This window comes from Neovison vison, chromosome 14 (genome assembly GCF_020171115.1).
Source record: "Neovison vison isolate M4711 chromosome 14, ASM_NN_V1, whole genome shotgun sequence".
NCBI lineage: Eukaryota > Metazoa > Chordata > Mammalia > Carnivora > Mustelidae > Neogale > Neogale vison.
Genome location: NC_058104.1, coordinates 18535488 through 18555708, shown reverse-complemented (window position 1 = coordinate 18555708; position 20221 = coordinate 18535488). Strand labels below are relative to the sequence as shown.

General features: G+C 42.1%; 1 protein-coding gene across 3 annotated transcripts in view; it reads left to right on the top strand.

The window, feature by feature from the left end:
• Window positions 1-20221, top strand: part of LOC122895878 (CREB binding protein) — a 124679-nt gene that overhangs the window by 22071 nt on the left and 82387 nt on the right. For all 3 annotated transcript variants that reach the window (XM_044233649.1, XM_044233648.1, XM_044233647.1), the window contains exon 2: window positions 924-1636. In XM_044233649.1, coding sequence (XP_044089584.1) covers window positions 924-1636 — 713 coding nt within the window. The remainder of the gene's footprint in view (window positions 1-923; window positions 1637-20221) is intronic.

Here is a 20221-nt window from a genome sequence, read left to right as displayed (position 1 = left end):
TTACCTTTCTGTCTTTATACTTGGGAGTCCGTGCATTGCCGGTCCTTCTGCATGGCTGATGTCAGCCCCTTTCATGTGAGACAAGTAGTTGTTGAACTATTTTCTTTTAACTATTTTTAGTTTCTTTATACATCTTTATTTTCTGCAGCTCCAACATTTGGAAAACTCTCATTATCTCTTTAGGCTTGAGTGAGGTCTTTTAAATAATTGACCTTTTAAATATGGAATCACTTAAAGTTAGGCTTTACTTAATTCTCCCAAATTGCTGTTCATTTAACCAGATGCCCAGTTACTTTTTTGTACACATATATTCTTAAAAAACATTTTAACAAATTCAGTGAAGGTTTAACTCCCCATTGATTTCCTTTAGTTTGTATATGTACAATTCTCCTCAAACCACACGATTTAATTACTGTTTTAGAATATGTGGTGACATCTAGTGGGGCTAACCCTCCTCTCATCTCTGTTTAACTTTTCCTTCTTCAGAATTTGAAAAATATTCTTCCTTTTTTATTTTCCCAAACGAAGTTTCAAGTCCTTTTGACATTACGCTTAAGACATGCTAGCGTTCTGGGGCTCCTAGGTGGCTCAGTCCGCTAAGCGGCTGCCTTCTGCTCGGGTCATGATTTCGGGGTCCTGGGATCGAGTCCCACCTGGGGCTCCCTGCCCAGCGGAGAGTCTCCTCCTCCTTCTCCTCCTCTCTCTCCCTCTGCAGTTCCACCTGCTTGTGCTCTCTCTCACACATTGTCCCTCTTTCTCAAATAAGTAAGTAACATCTTTTAAAAAAAATGAAAAGAGTGGAAAAAAAGACACGCTAGTGTTCGGTGTGAAGTGCTTCTTTAGGTTAAGATCATAGTAACGTGACAGTTGGAAAGCCGTTATGGTTTCTTCATGTCTCATTTCCATTTCTGTTTAATTTCTAGATTTTGGATCATTGTTTGACTTGGAAAATGATCTTCCTGATGAGCTGATCCCCAATGGAGGAGAATTAAGCCTTTTAAACAGTGGGAACCTTGTTCCAGATGCTGCTTCCAAACATAAACAACTGTCGGAGCTTCTGCGCGGAGGCGGCGGCTCTAGTATGAACCCAGGAATAGGAAATGTCAGCGCCAGCAGCCCCGTGCAGCAAGGCCTGGGCGGCCAGGCGCAAGGGCAGCCGAACAGTGCGAACATGGCCGGCTTGGGTGCCATGGGCAAGAGCCCTCTGAACCAGGGAGATTCTGCAGCCCCCAGCCTGCCCAAGCAGGCAGCCAGCACCTCCGGGCCCACTCCCCCTGCTTCCCAAGCACTGAATCCGCAAGCACAAAAGCAAGTGGGGCTGGTGACCAGCAGCCCTGCCACGTCGCAGACGGGACCTGGGATCTGCATGAACGCGAACTTCAACCAGACTCACCCGGGCCTCCTCAATAGTAACTCTGGCCACAGTTTAATGAACCAGGCCCAGCAAGGACAGGCGCAAGTCATGAACGGATCTCTTGGGGCCGCAGGCAGAGGAAGGGGAGCTGGGATGCCGTACCCCGCTCCGGCCATGCAGGGGGCCGCGAGCAGCGTGCTGGCCGAGACGTTAACCCAGGTTTCACCGCAAATGGCCAGTCACGCCGGACTGAACACGGCGCAGGCAGGAGGCATGACCAAGGTAAGTGAGCTTATGCGCTTTGAATACTTGCTGCTAGCGGGGGGGGGGGGGGGGGCCGCGGTGGTGAAGTGGGACGGGGCGGCCCGTTCCTGTCCTCCTCTAGTCTTCCTTCCTGCCCCTCAGATTTGGAAGAGGGAGTTTTGGTATCTGGAGCCCAGAGATAAAGATCCCTGCCCCGTCTCTAAAGTGGGAGCTCTTCAGGGAGCCCGTAGGACAATAGTCTGCATGGGAGCAGTTGCAGACAGAGGGGATGTGTTAGGGCCGATAGCCCGTTCGCAGCCTCCAAGCTTGGTGGCGGAAGTAGGACCATGTGGCTGAGAGAGGCAGCTTGGCCCGGGAATCGCTTTCTGTTGCGTGCGGAGTCTGGTGGAGGCTGCTGTCCCTCTCCTTTCTCAGCTGATGGAGTTCTTACTCGCTGTTTCTTTCTCTTATGTTCACCTGGTGAAGTGTCTTTTGCCACAGTCTCCATCTTAACAGCCAAGAAGCTGTGTTCCCAGCTTGTCCCCACACTGCTGGGGTTCACAGGGTGGGAGGCGGCAGAGCCAGGGGCAGAGCGGGCCCGCGGATCACAGAAGGAGCTCTGTGGCGGTGGTCCACAGAGCGAGGTCTGTGGCTGCGGCTGAGACTTGTTAGAAGCCCTGGGGCTACTGCACTCAGACCTGGGCGGGGCCGGCACCCTGCGCCCTCGGGAGCCTCTAGGTGGCTTCGAGGCTCACGCAGCTTGAGAGCGCTGCTCTGGGTTTCAGCTGCCAGCCCTGCGGCTGGCGTGCAGAGCAGGGGCTGAACCTGGAGGACAGGGAGGGCAGATGCCAAGGTAGATGGGGGACAGCTGGGATGCTGGAGGCTGAGAAGGAGGTGGGGTGCAGGCGGGTTCCCAGTGAGGGAGCAGGTGCCACGGTGGCTCCGAGACAGGGGGGGCCTTTCAGTGGCAGCCACCAGTGGCAGGCAGTATTTGCAACAGCAAATTCTAGAACAATAGAACAGTTTGGGCTGTTTCTTGGATTTGGTTATTCCATATGAAGGAAAAGGGCAGGAAAGGGTAGCACACAGTTTCCCTACAAGGCTGTCTTAGGTGCGAGGAGACGCAGATGAAGCCCTGGGACTGTCTTCGGTAAGGAGACAATTTCTTTTTTAACTTAAGAAATAAAAATGAAGTACAGTTGACCCTTGGACAACACAGGCTTGAACTATGTGAGTCTACTTACACGTGGGTGGTGGTGGTTTTGTTTTTTGCCCTTTTTTGTGGGGGGGGGTGGGTAAATACAGTACTATAAATGTGTTCTTCTTTTGATTTTATTAATGTTTTCTCCATCTTTATTGTAGGAAAACCGTACATAGTTCATATACAAAACATGTGCTGATTGACTGTTTATGTTATTGGCCAGGCTTCCGGGCAGTAGTAGGGTATTAGTTAGGAAGTCATAATCTTTATGCCATTTTCCCACTGGGCAGGGGTCAAGGCTTCAAACTCCTACATTGTTCACCAGTCATTTGTTGTTAAAGGGGAAGGAATGTGAACTTCAACTTCAATTGTCCCTGGTGTTTGCAGAAGGGTCTATGTATGCACTTGCCTTCTGGAGGTAGGTTGAGAAGACATTGCTGTGGGTTTAGGGCTCTGGTCAGCCTGATGTTTGCTCTTTCCCAGCTGACTTATCAATCCATGCCACCCCCTTACAAAAAAATGTTTTATTTTGGAGAATTTAAATCCTGTGTAAAAGTAGACATAGTAGTTTAATCCAAGTGTTCTCAAACTTTTTGGTCTTTGGATTCCTGAATAATTTTAACTGTTGAGGCTCCAAGGAGATTTCTTTTTTTTCTTTTTTTTTTTTTTAATTTTATTTATTTATTTGACAGAGAGAGATCACAAGCAGGCAGAGAGGCAGGCAGAGAGAGAGAGGAGGAAGCAGGCTCCCCGCCGAGCAGAGAGCCCGATGTGGGACTTGATCCCAGGACCCTGAGATCATGACCTGAGCCGAAGGCAGCGGCTTAACCCACTGAGCCACCCAGGCGCCCTCCAAGGAGATTTCTTAAAATATGGGTTAGAGCTATCAGTATTTGCCATATTAAATACTGAAACAGATTTTTGAAAACCAAGCACACATTCCATTAGTGCACGGTGATACCACTGGTCACAGAGCTTCTGGAAAGTGCCTCTATGTTTCTGTGAGAGAATGAGAGTAAAAAAAGGCAATAATGTCTTTGTGTTTTATGAGAATAATTTTGACATCATGACCCTCTCCTCTCTAAAAGGTATCTGGGCTCCTTGACCAGACTTGGTGAGCCACTGGTAATGTATATTCCTAAAAGTTAAACAGGGTAGACCTAAACCTAGTGCCATTCTCACATGTAAATAAATGAATGATTTCTTCATGTCCTCGAGGTCTGCTAGATAAGTCAGATTTCCAGTGGTCTCATGTGTCCTAATTTGTTTTTATAGTGCCCCCCACCCAACAATTGGAATAGCTAGTGGATATGACTGTTAAGAATCTGTTAATTTCTAGGATCCTTACACTTCATTTGTTGAAGAATCTGGTTGTTTTGTTTATTGGTTCTGGCAGGTCTCCTGCAGTCTGGACTCTGTCGGTGTGTCTCTGCCACTGCGTGCTCCTCTGGGCGCCCAGGGCTTTCATTCCTTTGTACAGCATGATCTCTCTTTCAGACAACACTTTGCGAGTGTTCACTGTGTGGAACGGAAGCCAAGTTAGTGTTTTGGGAACAGTCATCTCTGTTCCCTGTAGGTATCCCAAAGAGGCTGGTGGCAAAGGAAACACAGGGACTGGTGTTTTTTAGAAGGGTTGTCATGGCTTTTCAGGGGGACAAAAGAACTAATAGTGATGGGGAAATGGTTAAGAGCAGGAGACAGGCTCGTTTTAAGTCGATTTAAAAATGCACAGGAGGAAGAAGAAACGTTTTAAAAGGTAAATTTGTTTAAAAAATTATCATCATAGGGCATCTGGATGGCTTATTTGTTGAACGTCTTCCTTTGGCTTGGGTCATATACCAGGGTCCTAGAACCGAGTCCTACATCTGGCTCCCTGCTTAGTGGGGAGTCTGGTTCTCCTCCTCTTTCTCTCTGTCAAGTAATTAAAATAAAATATTTTTTAAAAATTATCACAAATGAAATGCAGATTTCCTGTAAAATAATTCAAACAATAGAAAAGAGTCACCTCATTCTTTACAGATGACCACTTTTTTTTTCTTGTTTCTGTTTTTGTTTTTGTTTTGTTTTGTTTTGTTTTATTAAGTAGTCTCCTTGCCCATTGTGGAGGCCACTGCAGGCTTGAACTCAGGACCCTGAGATCAAGATCTGATTGACCCAAGAGTCAGATGCTTAATTGACTGAGCTGCCCTGGCTCCCCCAGATACATGTGAATAAGAAATGGAACCAAGCTTCATAAGCACCTGGTTATTTTATATAACAGTACATACCCTACTTGCCTTTCCTTATCAGCACACACAGATTTCCCTTGTTTTCCTACTGATAGCAAAGTATTTTATTATAGGATGTACCATAATTTATTGCTGTACTCCTCTGATGATGAACATTTGGATTGTTTTTGATTTTTCATTAGTACAGCTACAATAAATGTATCTTTTTGTGGGGGCATCATAGGATAGATTCTAAAAAGTGAGGTCATTGGGTCAAAGGCTTTATTAAAAGTTTTGTTTCTAGAAAGTAATCCTGTACATGGTTTAACAGCAAATCACAAAAAAAAAAAAAAAAGAAAGAAAGAAAAGAAAAGAAAAAAAGGCACTAAGAGAGTTGAAAAGTTAATCTCCCTTAACTCTTGACCTTTGGTTCTCCCAAAGTATCTCACCAAAGGCAACTATTTCTTATCTATCCTTTAGGGGATGATCTGTGCATATAGAGGCCTAGAGAGGTGGGCGTGTATGTGTATCTCCCCTAAACATAAAGAGTAGTGTAGTATAATCTCTCTCTCTGGCCCTCCCATTATGTATGTAGGTACACACACAGGCCCCCTTCCAGCCACTTTAATGTAAGTCAGAAGTTCTGTTTAGATTGAGCTTAGTCCTTCTTACTGGGTATGGTATGGTAGTGGTCCCTGATTTGGGTATATCTTAATTTATATGACTAGTGCCCTGATGGCTGTACATTTAGGTAGTTTCCAATGTTTTGTGATATAACAGTTTTGATAATACATCTTTGTACAGCTGAGTGTCACTAGATAAATTCTTGGTAGGGGGGCTACCCTCTTGGGACCCCTCTGACTCTGGAGGGCGTTCTACATGTTCCTGCTTAATAAAACTCTATCACTAAACCAAAAAAGAAAAAAAAAATCTTGGTAGTGAGACTTCTGGATTAAAGGATATTGACATTTTAAAAAAAAAAATATTGGGCGCCTGGGTGGCTCAGTGGGTTAGGCCGCTGCCTTTGGCTTGGGTCATGATCCCAGGGTCCTGGGATCGAGTCCCGCATCGGGCTCTCTGCTCAGCGGGGAGCCTGCTTCCTCTCTCTCTCTCTGCCTGCCTCTCTGCCTGCTTGTGATCTCTCTCTGTCAAATAAATAAATAAAATCTTTAAAAAAAATTAAAAAAGAATATTGACATTTTTGGTAAGCGTAGCTATTGTCAAATACTCCATAAACATTGTGCAGATTAGACTCTTACCAAAAGCCAGTGAGTTCCTGTCCCACTCTGCCCTTTAACTCCCATCCCCCGATTCTTACCAACACTGATAGCATCCTTTTGCTGATTGGCCATTCTCTTAGGCAAAAATGTCTCTTCATGAATTCATGGGCATTTATATTGTACTATTCATGTCCTCTTTCTGTTGCGTTTCTTTTTGTTGTTGTTGGCTTGAATTCTTAATATTTGTGTATTCAAAGTTAAGACCTTTTAGTAAATGTAAGCTTTTCCCCCTCTTTTGTATTTGCTGAAGTCTGGTTTACCAGGCATATAGCTACTAGGGTTTACAAATTTGATATTTCTGTGTTTTTACCAAATGGAAGTTTTCAGTCTTTATAGGAACAGATTTATCCGTTTTATCTTTAACGGCTTTTGGGTTTTACGTTATGTTTAGGAATGCTTTCTGTATTCCAAAATTATGAAATACTCTGTATTTTTTCCCCTTTTATCTTGGGTATTTAGCTCAGAATTGATTTTGGCCAGTGTGAGATAGAGATCTAGCTGTTTATTTTTTTCCAAATTGTAGTCGTCATCCCAGTGCCATTTATTTAGATAGTGCTGATCCAGCTTTTCTCCCCACTAATGTGACGTACCATTTCTGTTATGTTTTACTCCATTTTCAAATATACATGGTTTAGGTCTAATTCTGGACTAGTCGTTGGTTTGTTTGTTTCATTGATACAAATTTGTTTTATTGATACTTGCGTTTCCTGTGCCAGAAATGTAATGAACTTCAGCACATGAGGGAGGTCGTTGCTCCTCATTCCCTTTAAAGAATCCCATGCTTTCATGGCCACCGTTACAAGACAGTCTTCGAGGTGTGTCATTCTCAACCCTATCTGCACATCGAAGTTACCTGGGGAGATTTTTTAGAAATACGATGCCTGAACCCCACTGCACACCAATTACATTATGGGATGTGGCATGAGCATTGATGCGGTTCCCAGTTCCCTTTCCATGGCAGCCAGGGTCGAGAACTATTGTTTCAGACAAGCTTTAGAGCTGTCTTTCAAATTCTTAAAAACAAACAAAATCTCAGAATTTGATTGGGATTGTATTGAACTTTATAAATCATTTAAGAAGGAATTTGGTGTTGTGATAGTTTTGTGGCTTCTTGAGTCATCTTATCCTAAACATACAAGTTAGGTCTTTTCATGGAACCTTAACGTTGCTCAGATGCATAGTGTAGTTTTCTTTATGTAGGTGATACACCTTTCTTACTAAGTTTATTTCCACACGTATTCCACACGTATCAGTGGATTTATTGGTGCTTTGGATGAGTTACTCTCTTTCTTTATGTGATCACTGTTTCAGTGGAGGAAAGATGGTAACATATATTGTGTGTTACTTTGGTGATCTGGGCCACTTTGTGGAATTCTTTCATTTATTCTAATACTTTTTCAGGTGATTCTCTTGCGTTTTCCTAGTAGACAGTCATCTTTGCGTTTCTGATACTTTCCTCTTCTTGCCAGTATTTCTACCAGTATTTGCGTTCTTGGTCTTCCCTGTCTTGTATCTGACTTTAATAGAGTTTTATCTAGTGTTTTATTACTAAGTATGATGTGAGCTTTGGTTTGCAGCCATTTTAAATTGGAACATAATTGAATCCGTATTTGTTAGTTGCTGATTTTATGAAATTCCTTTTTAATGTCTGTGATGTGATTATGCTGTGATTTTTCTCTTCTGTCTTATTTATGTGACAAATTACCTCAGTATGTTTCCTAATATCAAATTGAACCATCTCTGTAATTGTGAAGTTGAAAGCTAATGTATTGCTGAATTTTATTTGCTAGTGTTGAGAAAAATTTAGAATTTTTGCTTCTCACTGATTAGTAGTGAGTGATCCATGGTTGTTTTGTGTTTTGACAGGTTTTGATATCAGTGTTCTGTAACTTGGTCAAAATGAGTTTGGAAACCTTTCACATCTCTTCTCTGGAATGGTTTAACATGTGATCTGTTTCTTGAAGAATTGAGAGAGATCACTGTTTAACTCTATGGGCCTAAAGTTCTTTTTCTCTGGGGTGGGGGGTAACTGAAGATCTTCAATAGCACTCTTGATATTTTCTATAGATCCTGGACCTTTTAGACAATTCATGTCTTTGGTCAATGTATTTTTCTTTAAGAAAAGTCTAAATTTGGGACTCCTGGGTGGCTGGGTCTGTTAAGTATCTGCCTTTGGCTCAGATCATGATCCCAGGGTCTGCGATCGAGCCCCTGTGTTGGGCACTCTGCCTAGCAGGGAGCCTGCTTCACCCTCTCCTTTGCCTGCCTCTCTCTCTCTCTCTTTCTGTCTCAAATAAATAAAAATCTTAAACAAAACAAAACCAAAGTCTAAGTTTGAGAAAAACTCAAAAATATTTAACTTTTATTCTTCATAAAAATATAGGAAGTGGGTAGTATGTACTATTTCCATGTCACAGATTAAGAAATGGAAGAAAACAGAGTGGAGAAATAAAGGAAAGTTGACCAACTTAGCACAGTGACAGAACCAGGATTGGATTCCACATAGTCTGGCTAAGGGATATTACTGATCTTTGCAGTCCGTTCTTGAGTCAGTTTTGTAATTTATATCTTAACAGAGATTCTTTTGGGGGGACCTGGGTGGCACAGTCAGTTAAGCATCTAACTCTAGGTTAGTCTTGGGTTGTGATCTCAGGATCATGAGATGGAGGCCCGTATCAGTCTCTGTCCTTGGCTGCAGAGTCTCCTTGAGACTATCTCTCCCTCTGCCCCTCCTCTCTCTCTGTCTCTCTCTCTCTCAAATAAATAAATCTTTAAAAAAATTTTTTTTCTTTTCATCCAGGCTTTAAGATTCATTAGCTTAGAGCTGTGTAAAAAAATCTTTATTATGATTTTAGACTTACTCATTGTTTGTGATTATTTCTACTTTCTTATTCCTAATTTTGTGGCCATCTTAAAGAAATAATTTAAAATAGAAAATATAAGTTATAAAATAAGGGGCACCTGGATGGCTCAGTGGGTTAAGCCTCTGCCTTCGGCTCAGGTCATGATCTCAGGGTCCTGGGATCGAGTCCCGCATTGGGCTCTCTGCTTTCCACGGACCCTGCTTCCTCCTCTCTCTCTCTCTCTCTCTCTCTCTGCCTACTTCTGATCTCTCTCTGTCAAGTAAGTAAATTAATTAAAAAAAAAAGAAAATATAAGCTATTTCAACAACATAGCAATAATGTTAACAAGGCATGATATGACTTCAAAAGAAAAAAGGAAACCGTCTCAACTTCAACAGTGGCAGAACCTGATATGTTATCTCTTTGGTAGCATGTTCTAGTTTTCCACTGAAAATAACCCAAATGCTTGTTTTTTAGAAGGAAAGCAGAAAAGATAAATTCAAATGGAAATTGGAAGCTGTACACTTAAGTTAGTCTCCTGGGTACAGGTGTTGAGTTGTTGCTCTGTATAGAGAGAGTAGCGGAGGAAATTCAGCAGCTGATAGAAGGGATTGTGTTGTGATGTGTGTTGCCAGGGGTCCAGAATCTCTCTAATTCTAAGGTTGATAAAAAGTGTGCTTTTGCAACCCTAGAAATCCTGTTAGTCCTTTCTTAGAAGTAACAAATCTGGGGGCGCCTGGGTGGCTCAGTGGGTTAAGCCGCTGCCTTCGGCTCAGGTCATGATCTCAGGGTCCTGGGATCAAGTCCCACATCGGGCTCTCTGCTCAGCAGGGAGCCTGCTTCCTCCTCTCTCTCTGTCTGCCTGCCTCTCTGCCTACTTGTGATCTCTCTCTGTCAAATAAATAAATAAAATCTTTAAAAAAAAAAAAAAAAGTAGTAACAAATCTGAAAGGGACCAAAGTAGTTTGCATAGTAAGCTGTCTTCAAAAGGAGTGAGATGAGGGCTTTTTTTTTTCTTTAAATAACATTTTTGGAATATTCTTCCTTTTTGGAAAGTGGTCAGGAAACACAGAGCTTACTTTTGCCTGGAGCTCTCCCTAAGGGGTATAGGCTTTGATTTGGATGAAGACCCCTTGGGCCCAGTCAGCCAATGACAATCCGCTGCAGGTTTGTTAACCCAGAATCCTGGACCCCTCCCCAGAGTTCCTGATTCAGTGGGTTCGGGGTGGGACCCAAGAATTTGCTTTTATTTTATTTTATTTCATTTTGCCAACTCTCATGTGACCCTGCTTTTGCTGGTCTGTGACCACCCTCTGAGAACCTGTGTGCTAAAGGAGAGAATTAGCAGAACATAGTGTATAAAGAATTAGTAGAGCCACGTTGCATCTTGAAGGAATGAATGACTCATCAACCTTCTCTATTTTTGAACGATGATAGGAAATCTCTAATACTTAATAGCAAGAGAAATAATACTGTACCTTTGTCTGATATTTTCCTTGTTTTCATGTAATCTAATCCTTTCATCTGATCCTTGAACTAATACAAAGAAGATAAGGGAATTTTAACTAAATCCTAATTTGGCCGTTTCTTAAAGTCACAGTGAAAATCAGTGGTCAGTTCATAGACTGAGAAGACAGAGCTTTGACTACAGCGTGCTGTGAGTTGCGTGTAGCTCCAGGAGGCACCAGTTTTGGGGGAAAACGTTAAGCCAGCTCAGTAGTCATATCCATGATCTTCATGGAAGGTACTCATAGCTGTGCCTAACTTCCCATGATAATTATCCTTGAATTTGGGGTACTTGGGTGGCTTAGTCCGTAAAGCATCTGCCTTCGGCTCAGGTCATGAGCCTGGGGTCCTGGGATTAACCCCCCCCCCATCAGGCTCCCTGCTCGCTGGGGAGTCTGCTTCCCCCTCCCGCGCATGCTTGGACTCATGCATGCTTGCCTGACTTGCTCCTGCATGCTTGCTCTTCTGTGCACTCTCAAATAAATAAAATCTGAAAAATTATTCATGAATTTATTTCTTTTTCAGACCTTTTAATTAAATGAGACTGTGTATGTATATTAAATGGCTTGGGTACAGGTGGTGCTTGATCCTCTTCCTCCTTTTTTCTTCCTCTTCATAGTAGTAGCCGCCGCTGCCGCCTTCCCCGCCTTCCCCGCCTTCCCCGCCTTCCCCGCCTTCCCCGCCTTCCCCGCCTTCCCCAGACCAAGTACGGGTCTGTGCTTAAGAGCAGAGCCAGAGCTCTGGAGGAAGCTGCCTCGGTTCAAACCCAGGCTCCGCTAATTGTCAGCTGTGGGAAAATTTATGTAATCACTCTGGGTCTTAGTTTTTTGTCTTTTAAAGGAGGATAATAATAGTACCTGCCTTTGAGAATTGTGTAGATTAAGGGGGGGTGATCATAATAATATCTGTCTGGGAGAGTTGTGCTGATCGAATGAGGTGGTGTGCCCCTACTTCTTAGCGTTGTGCCTGGGATTACTGAAAAACTCTCAGGGAAGATAGGTTAGGTGGCTGGTGCTTTCTTGCAGAAGGGATTTGAGATAACCACAGAACATTTGAAGTGATAATGAGACTGCTTTTCTAATGTTTTCAGAGAATATTTTCTAATAATGGAAATAGTTCTATATTGTATAAAATATTGGAAGTCTAGAGAAGAAAACGTGGCTCGTGAGGATACTATCACCTAGTTCAAAATTAGTGTTACCTTTTTGATGTCTTGCTTACCAGATTTTTATCTATAATTATGTATCTCTTTTTAAAGTCAAAGTGGGAGTCATGTTTCTTTTTTATAGTTAACTTTGTAGCAGATTAGGTTCTGTAAGGCAAACTGAATGAATGTGTTGCATGATAGCAACAAGGAATACCTTGATTAGTAAGTCTCCCAGGTGCCTGTTTTGGAGAGTAACACTTGTAAGGAGACCTACTCAGTCTTGTTACTTTACAGCTAAAGGTCAACTGTTAGGATCTGGAGTTAAAGACCTACTAAATACCTGTTAATTTTAAAATGTTTTATTTTATTACTTTTGGAAATGTAATGTACATACGGTGAAATGCACAGGTCTTAGTGTTAATGGATTTGTCAGAACTCATGCAGGTGTAGCTCACACCCCTGTCAGGATGCAGGGTGTTTCCATTATCCCAGAAAGTAACAAAGTACCTTTGCGTTTCTCCCTTCCCCTGTCCTTCCATCCCGTTCCTACAATCATGACTGATTTCTTTCACATTGTACCTGTTCTTGGACTCTGTAAATAGAATCCTGTGGTGTGGACTTCAGTTGCAAGGCTTCTTTTGCTTAAAGTGTGTTCTTAGATTCATCCATGTAATTCCTGAGTTCAGTTCTTTTTACTGCCAAATAGTATTCTATTGTGGGAGTGCACTGCAATTTGCTTGTCCAGTCTTCTATTTGTGGAGGTTGTGGTGGTTTTCAGTTTGGAGCCATCAAGAATAAAGCTCCAGTGAACATTTTGTCAGTCTTTGTGTGGACATAAATTTTCATTTCTCTTGGATAAATAACTAGGAATGGAATTGACTGGATAAGGAGGGTTCTGTTTCTAGACTCTCTAGTCCAGGAGTTAGCAAGCTACAACCCAGGGGCCAGATCTGGCCTGTGGACAGTTTTTATATGGCCCACAGCATGAGAATGGCTTTTATATTTTAAGAGGGTTGGTTAAAAAGTAAGCTGAAAAACAAATAAATGAAAGAATGAGGGATGGAAACCATAGCTAAGTACCATAGCTAAGACTAAGTCTGTAGCTAAGACTCTAAAACCTTTAGTAACTGTTCCTCTACAGAAGAAGCCTGCCACCCCTGTTCTGATCTATTCCATTGATCTGTCTGTCCATTTCTTTAGGTTTCTGGTAAGTATTGAAATCAGGTTGCTTGGTTCCTCTTTTCCATTTCCATTTGATTTCTAAGTTTTATATCATTGGTTGAATTGTTTTTTGTTAATACAGAGAAATATAACATTCATGTATTAACGTTATGTCCTGTAACCTTGCTAAACTCCGTTATTGGTTCTGTTATTTATTTGGTAAATGCCTTAAAATTTTCTAAGTCATGCTGTCTTTGAATAGAGAGTTTTCTTCTTCTACGCTTATTATTCGGAGTTTATTGCTCTGCCTGGGATTTTTAGTACAGTGTTGCATGAAAGTTGTGTAAGCACACACCCCCTGTGTTGTTCTTGACCTGTGGAGGAAAGCGTCCTGTCGCTGTTTCTAAGTGTGGTGTTAGTTGTAGTCTTTTTAGAATCTTCTTGACTAAGAAAGGACCCTGCCCTTCTGACTGTGCCGAGTCTGTTGACCTTAAATCGTTGCTGAACGTCATCAGATACTTCTGTGTCTGTTGAGATGATCATAGAAATTTTCTTTATTTTACTAATGTGGTAAAGAACATCTTTCTGAATGTTGAACCAGCCTTACATTCCTGGGATAGCTTCCCTTGCTCATGGTGCGTGGTATTATTGGATTTGATGTATGAAAACACCGTCCAGGGGCGCCTGGGTGGCTCAGTGGGTTAAAGCCTCTGCCTTCAGCTCTGGTCATGAGTCCTGGGATTGAGCTCCGCATTGGGGAGAGTCTCTGCTCAGCAGGGAGCCTGCTTCCTCCTCTCTCTCTCTCTGCCTGCCTCTCTGCCTACTTGTGATCTCTGTCTGTCAAATAAATAAAATCTATAATAAAATATTTAAAAAATAAAACACCGCATCTGTGTTCATGACGGATACAGATGTGTGCTTCTCTTGCCACCTCCTTACATGTTTTTGATACGGAAACCCTGACGGCTTCACAGAATTACTTTGCAACAATTTACCCTTCCCTTCTTTCCTGAAAGAGTTTGTCTAAGATTAGTATTGCTTAGTCCTTAAGTGTTCATAAAAAACATCAGTGAAGCCATCTGGCGTGTTTCTGATGGGAAGATTTTCTTAAAAAAATATTTTATTTATTTATTTGACAGAGATCACAAGTAGGCAGAGAGGCAGGCGGTGGTGAGGGGCCAGGGAAGCAGGCTCCCTGCTGAGCAGAGAGCCTGATGCCAGGCTCCCTGAGCCAAAGGCAGAGGCTTTAACACACTGAGCCACCCAGGCGCCCCTGATGGGAAGATTTTTGATTATTATTCAGTTCATTTCATGGGTACAGGCTCTTCAAAATTTTCACTTCTTTGTGCTTCTTTTGTACTGGGAGTTTATTTTTCAAGGGGGTTATCCATTTAATCTAAGTTCATTTGCCATAAATGTGCTCATAATATTATCCTAATTTCCTTCTAATATCTTAGAATCTGTAATTAATGGTCAGTACCCCCCCTTCAATCATGTATTTATAGTTTCTGCTTCTCTCTTGTCTCTCCCTGCTCACACTGGGTAGGGGTTTGTGAGCTTTAGTTTTTCAAACAATCAGTTTTTGATTTATCACTTCTCTTGTTTTTTGTATCATTAATGCCATTTTTGTTAATTTCTTTCCAGTTAATTTGGGTTTATTTTGCTCTTGTTAGCTTCTTGGGGTAGGCGCTTCGATCACTGATTTTAAATTTTAACAATAATTAACATTTGAGCAGTAAATTTCATCCAAAGGATTGCTCCATACTGCATCCCGTAAATTGTGATGTTTTGTTTTCATTGCCTTAAGTTCATAGTATTTCTGTATTTTACTTGTGATTTCTTTTTTGATTCGTGTTTTTATGTGGAAGCAGGTTGCTTAATTTTCAAATATTTGGGAATTTTGCAGATATTATTTGGTTGCTCATTTCTCATTCATTTAATGGTCAGAAAACATACTCAGTATGATTTTTGTCCTCTGATGTTTGCCGAGACCTGTTTTATGGTCCAGTATATAGTGGGTCTTGTGAATGTTCTGCGTGTGGTCTGGGGGAATGTGCCTCCCTCATCTGTGGGGTAGGGTGTTCTGCAATGGCTGGCTTGTGCCCCCATCAGCTGGATTCTTACGGACTCTTTTTGGTTTTATCAGCTACTGAAAGACTATTAAAATATCCAGTTGTTATTACAGATTTGTCTATTTTTCCTTCAGTCAGAATAAAATCTGACTCTTTATTTCCTGTGTTTTAAAGCCTTTTTATTAGATGAGTATACATTTTGGATTATTCTGTCTAGCTGATGAATTGAGCCTTTTATCATTTTAAATGTCCCTCTTTATTTGTTAGTATCCTTTGTCTTGAAATCTACTTGTTTCATTAACATAGCCACTCCTTTTTTATGATTAATATTTGCAAGGCATATTTTTTTACCTTCTTGTGTCTTACAAAGTGTGTGGTTTGGCTGGCTGGCCTGGTGGTGGAGCCTTTGACTCTTGAGATTGAGTTTGAGCTCCACGTTAGGTATAGAGGTTACTTAAAAATAAAATCTTTAAAATAAAAAAAATAGGGGCACCTGGGTGGCTCAGTGGGTTAAAGCCTCTGCCTTTGGCTTGGGTCATGATCCCAGGGTCCTGGGATCGAGCCCCACATTGGGCTCTCTGCTCAGCAGGGAGCCTGCTTCCTCCTCTCTCTCTGCCTGCTTCTCTGCTTACTTGTGATCTCTCTCTGTGTCAAATAAATAAATAAAATCTTTTTAAAAAATAAAATAAAATAAATAAGGGGTGCCTCAGTGGCTTAGTGGGTCGAGTGTCTGACTCTTGATTTTGGTTCAGATAATTATCTCAGGGTCTTGGGGTGGAGCTCTGTATCAGGCTCCGCCCTGGGCTTGGAGCCTGCTTCTCTCTAAACAAAATAAATAAGTAAAAATAAAATAATAAAGTTCATCTCTTGTAGAGAGCATATGGTTGGAACCTATTTTTAATTTATTCTGACAATCTTAGTCTTGGAGTATTTAGTTATTTACAGTGAATGTTGGTAGAGTTGGATTTAGGTCCCCATCTTGCTATCTCTTTACTCTATCTCTTTACTCTTTGTAAGAGATACTATTTGTCCCTTCTGTATTTTAATCCTTTTTTCTCTTCCTTTCTTGTCCTTCTTTTGAAGGCTGATTTTTCATTTGTGGTAGTGTGTGTGTGTGTGTGTGTAATTTCTGATTGTGGGTTACATTTTCCTACCTCTTTATATATGTTCAGTAATTTTTGACTGTGTAGCAGACATTGTGAATATGTTGTTGGAGATAAGTTTTCTTGTCTTCCTTTAGAGAATGTTGGGTTTGTTCTAGAAGATGTTGGGCTCACAGACTAGTATGATCCTTTCAAGACTTGTTTTTAAACTTTCTTAAGGCAGGTCTTGAGGAGCCCTGCATGGTCTTTTGTGGGGTGTTTTAACTCAATATCTGGGACATTGAGCAAAGTCATGAGCTTCTGGCCAGTAAAATGTCTATGTCTCCAGCACTGTGCTGCGTCTGGTATCTGCTCAGTGCATGGTTCCCTGGTAGTCATGCAGGCCAAAGCATTCGCGTTCAGAACCCACATTCACTCACTAAGGTGTCTGGGGCCCTTGCACTGCGTTCAGCTTCAGCCCTGCTGCACTCCTGTGCCGACTGCAGGTTCTCGGGCCTCTGCTCAGACTCTTCCCTGGGCCTACTCTCTGTTGCCTGGGGAGCTCTCTATTTAATTATTTGTTGCCGGTTGTTTCTTGATTGGGAACTTGTCTGACTTGAATGAACAAATGACATGTCTCGGGTTGGGGGGCTCTGAAGCTGTGAGGCTGACTCTCAGGCCAGCCTCTACTGTAGCAGGCATGCAGCCTCAGAGATAGGCTGAAGGGACAGGCTTACCCTGGTATAGCAAGAGACAGCTGCAGATTACCAGGAAGTTTGAAAACGTAATTGTGCCTGAGCTTTAATGTTACCCTGTAACTACTCAGTAGGTGAAAACTTTGGAGCTCAAAATCAGATGTTTTACTTAGAATGGTGGCTTGGTATTCAAGCTCGGGATCTTTGTGAAGCCTCTGTTCTCATATTCCTCTGTGGTGCATTTCCATCAGTACAAACATTTTAGGAACCATTCTCAAACCTGGCCAGGAACCAATCTGTCAGATTTCAGCATAGGTTTGGGCAGTGCTTCCTAAACTTTGAGGACTTCAGGATCATCGGGGATCTTGTTAAGATGCAGTTTCTAATTTGGAGGTCTTGGGTATGGGGCACTGTGAGTCTGCTTCTGTTACCAGCTCTACAAGGGGCTGTGGTACTGGGAGACCTCTCCAACTTGATGTGAGCATACGTTAGAAATTGGAATGGGGGCTTCTGATTGGCGCAGTAGGTTATGCATCTGACTCTTGATCTCTGCTCAGGTCTTGATCTCAGGGTTGTGAGTTCAATCCCAGCGTGGGACTCCATGCTGAGTGCAGAGCCTACTTCAAAAGAAACAAATAAACATGAGAATATGGAATGGTTGCCCACTGGTGACTAGATACATTTACTTCAGAAGGTATCTTTTATTTCCTTCTTTGTTCAGTGTGGAAAGTTTGGATGTGCTAAACCTAACATTCCTTCTGTAAGTGGGTCCAAAGCATGACTTCAAGGACCCACTTCTCCAAAATGTTTCTGCAATATTTTGGAAAGAATCACATTTACTGTAGACAGTAATTTGCTGTCCATCTGTCACCAAGTTAAAACATTTAGGGTTTTTATGTTGATTACTGTGTAATACTTCTGGCATTTTTCAGAATTATAAAATGCCTATAATGTAACATTTCAGTATGATAAGGTAACAGTTACTGTGTTTACTCTTCCTGAGTTATGGTATGAGAGGAACAGGTGAGGAGTGACCGTTCTTGCGTGCCCATTGTACTGGGCGCTGTGCTGGGGAGTGTGCGGCATGATCTCACTTCATCTTGTGCTTGATAGCCGGTGAGGTGGGAGCCTTATCTGTTGGACACATGGAATAAAATATTCTGAGCTACTTTCTTGCCTCCCAGGAAATTATTCCAGATGACACGTGCTAGAAAGTAGCAGATACTGATGTACAACCTGTCCATGTCTGATGCTGAAGTCTGCAGTTACTTGGCTACACCATTTTGTCTGTAAGACAGCAGGATTCAGAATTGGTGGGAAAGTGCCACCCAGTTTTCTGTGTATGTGGCAGGTTTCCCTGTCTGTAAAATGTATAGAACAAATAACTTGGAGAAAAAGTCTTAGCTTACCAGGAGCATTTTTCATCCTGAAAGGATTTTCTGCTTACACTTTTCTAGAAACACGCCCACACATACTGTGAGCCTTGTCTGTGTTCTGATTGGGCTGTGGCTCTCAATCTGAAATTACCAACTCACCCAAGCAGGTTTTGCAAGACCTGTGAAGAAGTCACCTTTTCTGACTGGTGAGCATGTTTGTTTACCTATGTGCAAGAGGCCAGCACAGTTATAATTTCTCTACACGTGATTTTTAAAAGTGATCTTGCCTCTTAATTTTTTTTTTTAAACAATTTTACTGTAGCAAAGGGAGGTATGAATTGTGACTTTCAGGGTTTTTTAAATTTTCAAAACACAAAAGAACACAGAATAAAGTCAGCAATACCTGTGTTTTCATTAGAATTAATACAGTTGGTATTTGTCAGATTATTTTCATGTTTTTTTTTTTTTAAAGATTTTATTTATTTATTTGACAGAGAGAAATCACAAGTAGATGGAGAGGCAGGCAGAGAGAGAGAGGGAAGCAGGCTCCCCGCCAAACAGAGAGCCCGACGCGGGACTCGATCCCAGGACCCTGAGATCATGACCCGAGCCGAAGGCAGCGGCCCAAGCCACTGAGCCACCCAGGCACCCCCATGTTGTTTTTTTTTTTTTAAGATTTTATTTATTGGGGCGCCTGGGGTGGCTCAGTGGGTTAAAGCCTCTGCTTTCGGCTCAGGTCATGGTCTCAGGGTCCTGGGATCGAGCCCCGCATTGGGCTCTCTGCTCAGCAGGGAGCCTGCTTCCTCCTCTCTCTCTCTCTCTCTGCCTGCCTCTCTGCCTACTTGTAATCTTTGTCTGTCAAATAAATAAATAAAATCTTAAAAAAAAAAGATTTTATTTATTTATTTGACAGAGAGAGATCACAAGTAGGCAGAGAGGCAGGTAGAGAAAAAGGGGGAAGCAGGCTCCCCACTGAGCAGAGAGCCTGATGTGGGGCCTGATCCCAGGACCCTGAGATCATGACCTGAGCCAAAGGCAGAGGCTTAACCCACTGAGCCACCTAGGTGCCCCTTTTCCCCTGTTTTTAAAAGTATGCTTTTGGGGCGTTTGGGTGGCTTGGATAGTTAAGCATTTGCTTTAGCTCAGGTCATGATCCTCAGGGTCCTGGGATCGAGCCTGGCATCAGGCTCCCTGCTTAGTGGGCAAGTCTGCTTCTCTCTCTTTCTGTCTCTCAAATGAATAAGTCTTAAATAAAGTACACTTTTGTTTTTTTAAGAACAGTTTTAGATTTACACAAAAATTAGCATCACAGAAGATCCTCATACCTTCTACCCCTGCTTACCAATTACACAGTGTCCACATTATTAAAATCTTGGATGAATATGGTATACTTGTCACAATTAGTGAACCAGTATTGATATATTACTATTATTAACTGAAATCTATACAGATTTCCTTAATTATCCACTAATGTCCTCTTTTTGTTTCAGTTAGGATCCCATCCAGAATACCACATTATGTCTTCTTAGGCTTACTGCTCTTGGCTGTGACAGTTTTTCAGACTTTACTTGTTTTTAATGACCTTGGACAGTTTTGAAGAGGACTGGTCAGGTATACTTAGAGTGCTCCTGTACTGGGGTTTTTCTGATGTTTTCCCATGATAAGACTGAGGTTATGGACTTTGGGGCTACTGAAGGAAGATGGTAGAGACAAAGTGCCATTTTTATGACATCAAGCGCACATACTGTCAGCATGGCTCATCATAATGGTTAGTGTTGCCCTTGGTCACCTGGCTGAGGTCATGTCCAGCAAGTGTCTCTCTGTAGCCTTCTTCCTTCTTCCCCCTTCCTTCCTGCCCTCTTTTGAAGGAAGTCACTGGGCATGGTTCACACTTCAGGGTTGAGGGGTGTGCCTACCTCCCTTATGCTGGAGTGTCTGTATAATTTATTTGGAATACTTCTGGGTGGGAGATTTGTCTCTTCTTCTTAGTATGTTAAAATAAATGAAAATTTAACAGTTTAAAAATCTAAATGTCTTGGGGCATCTGGCGGGCT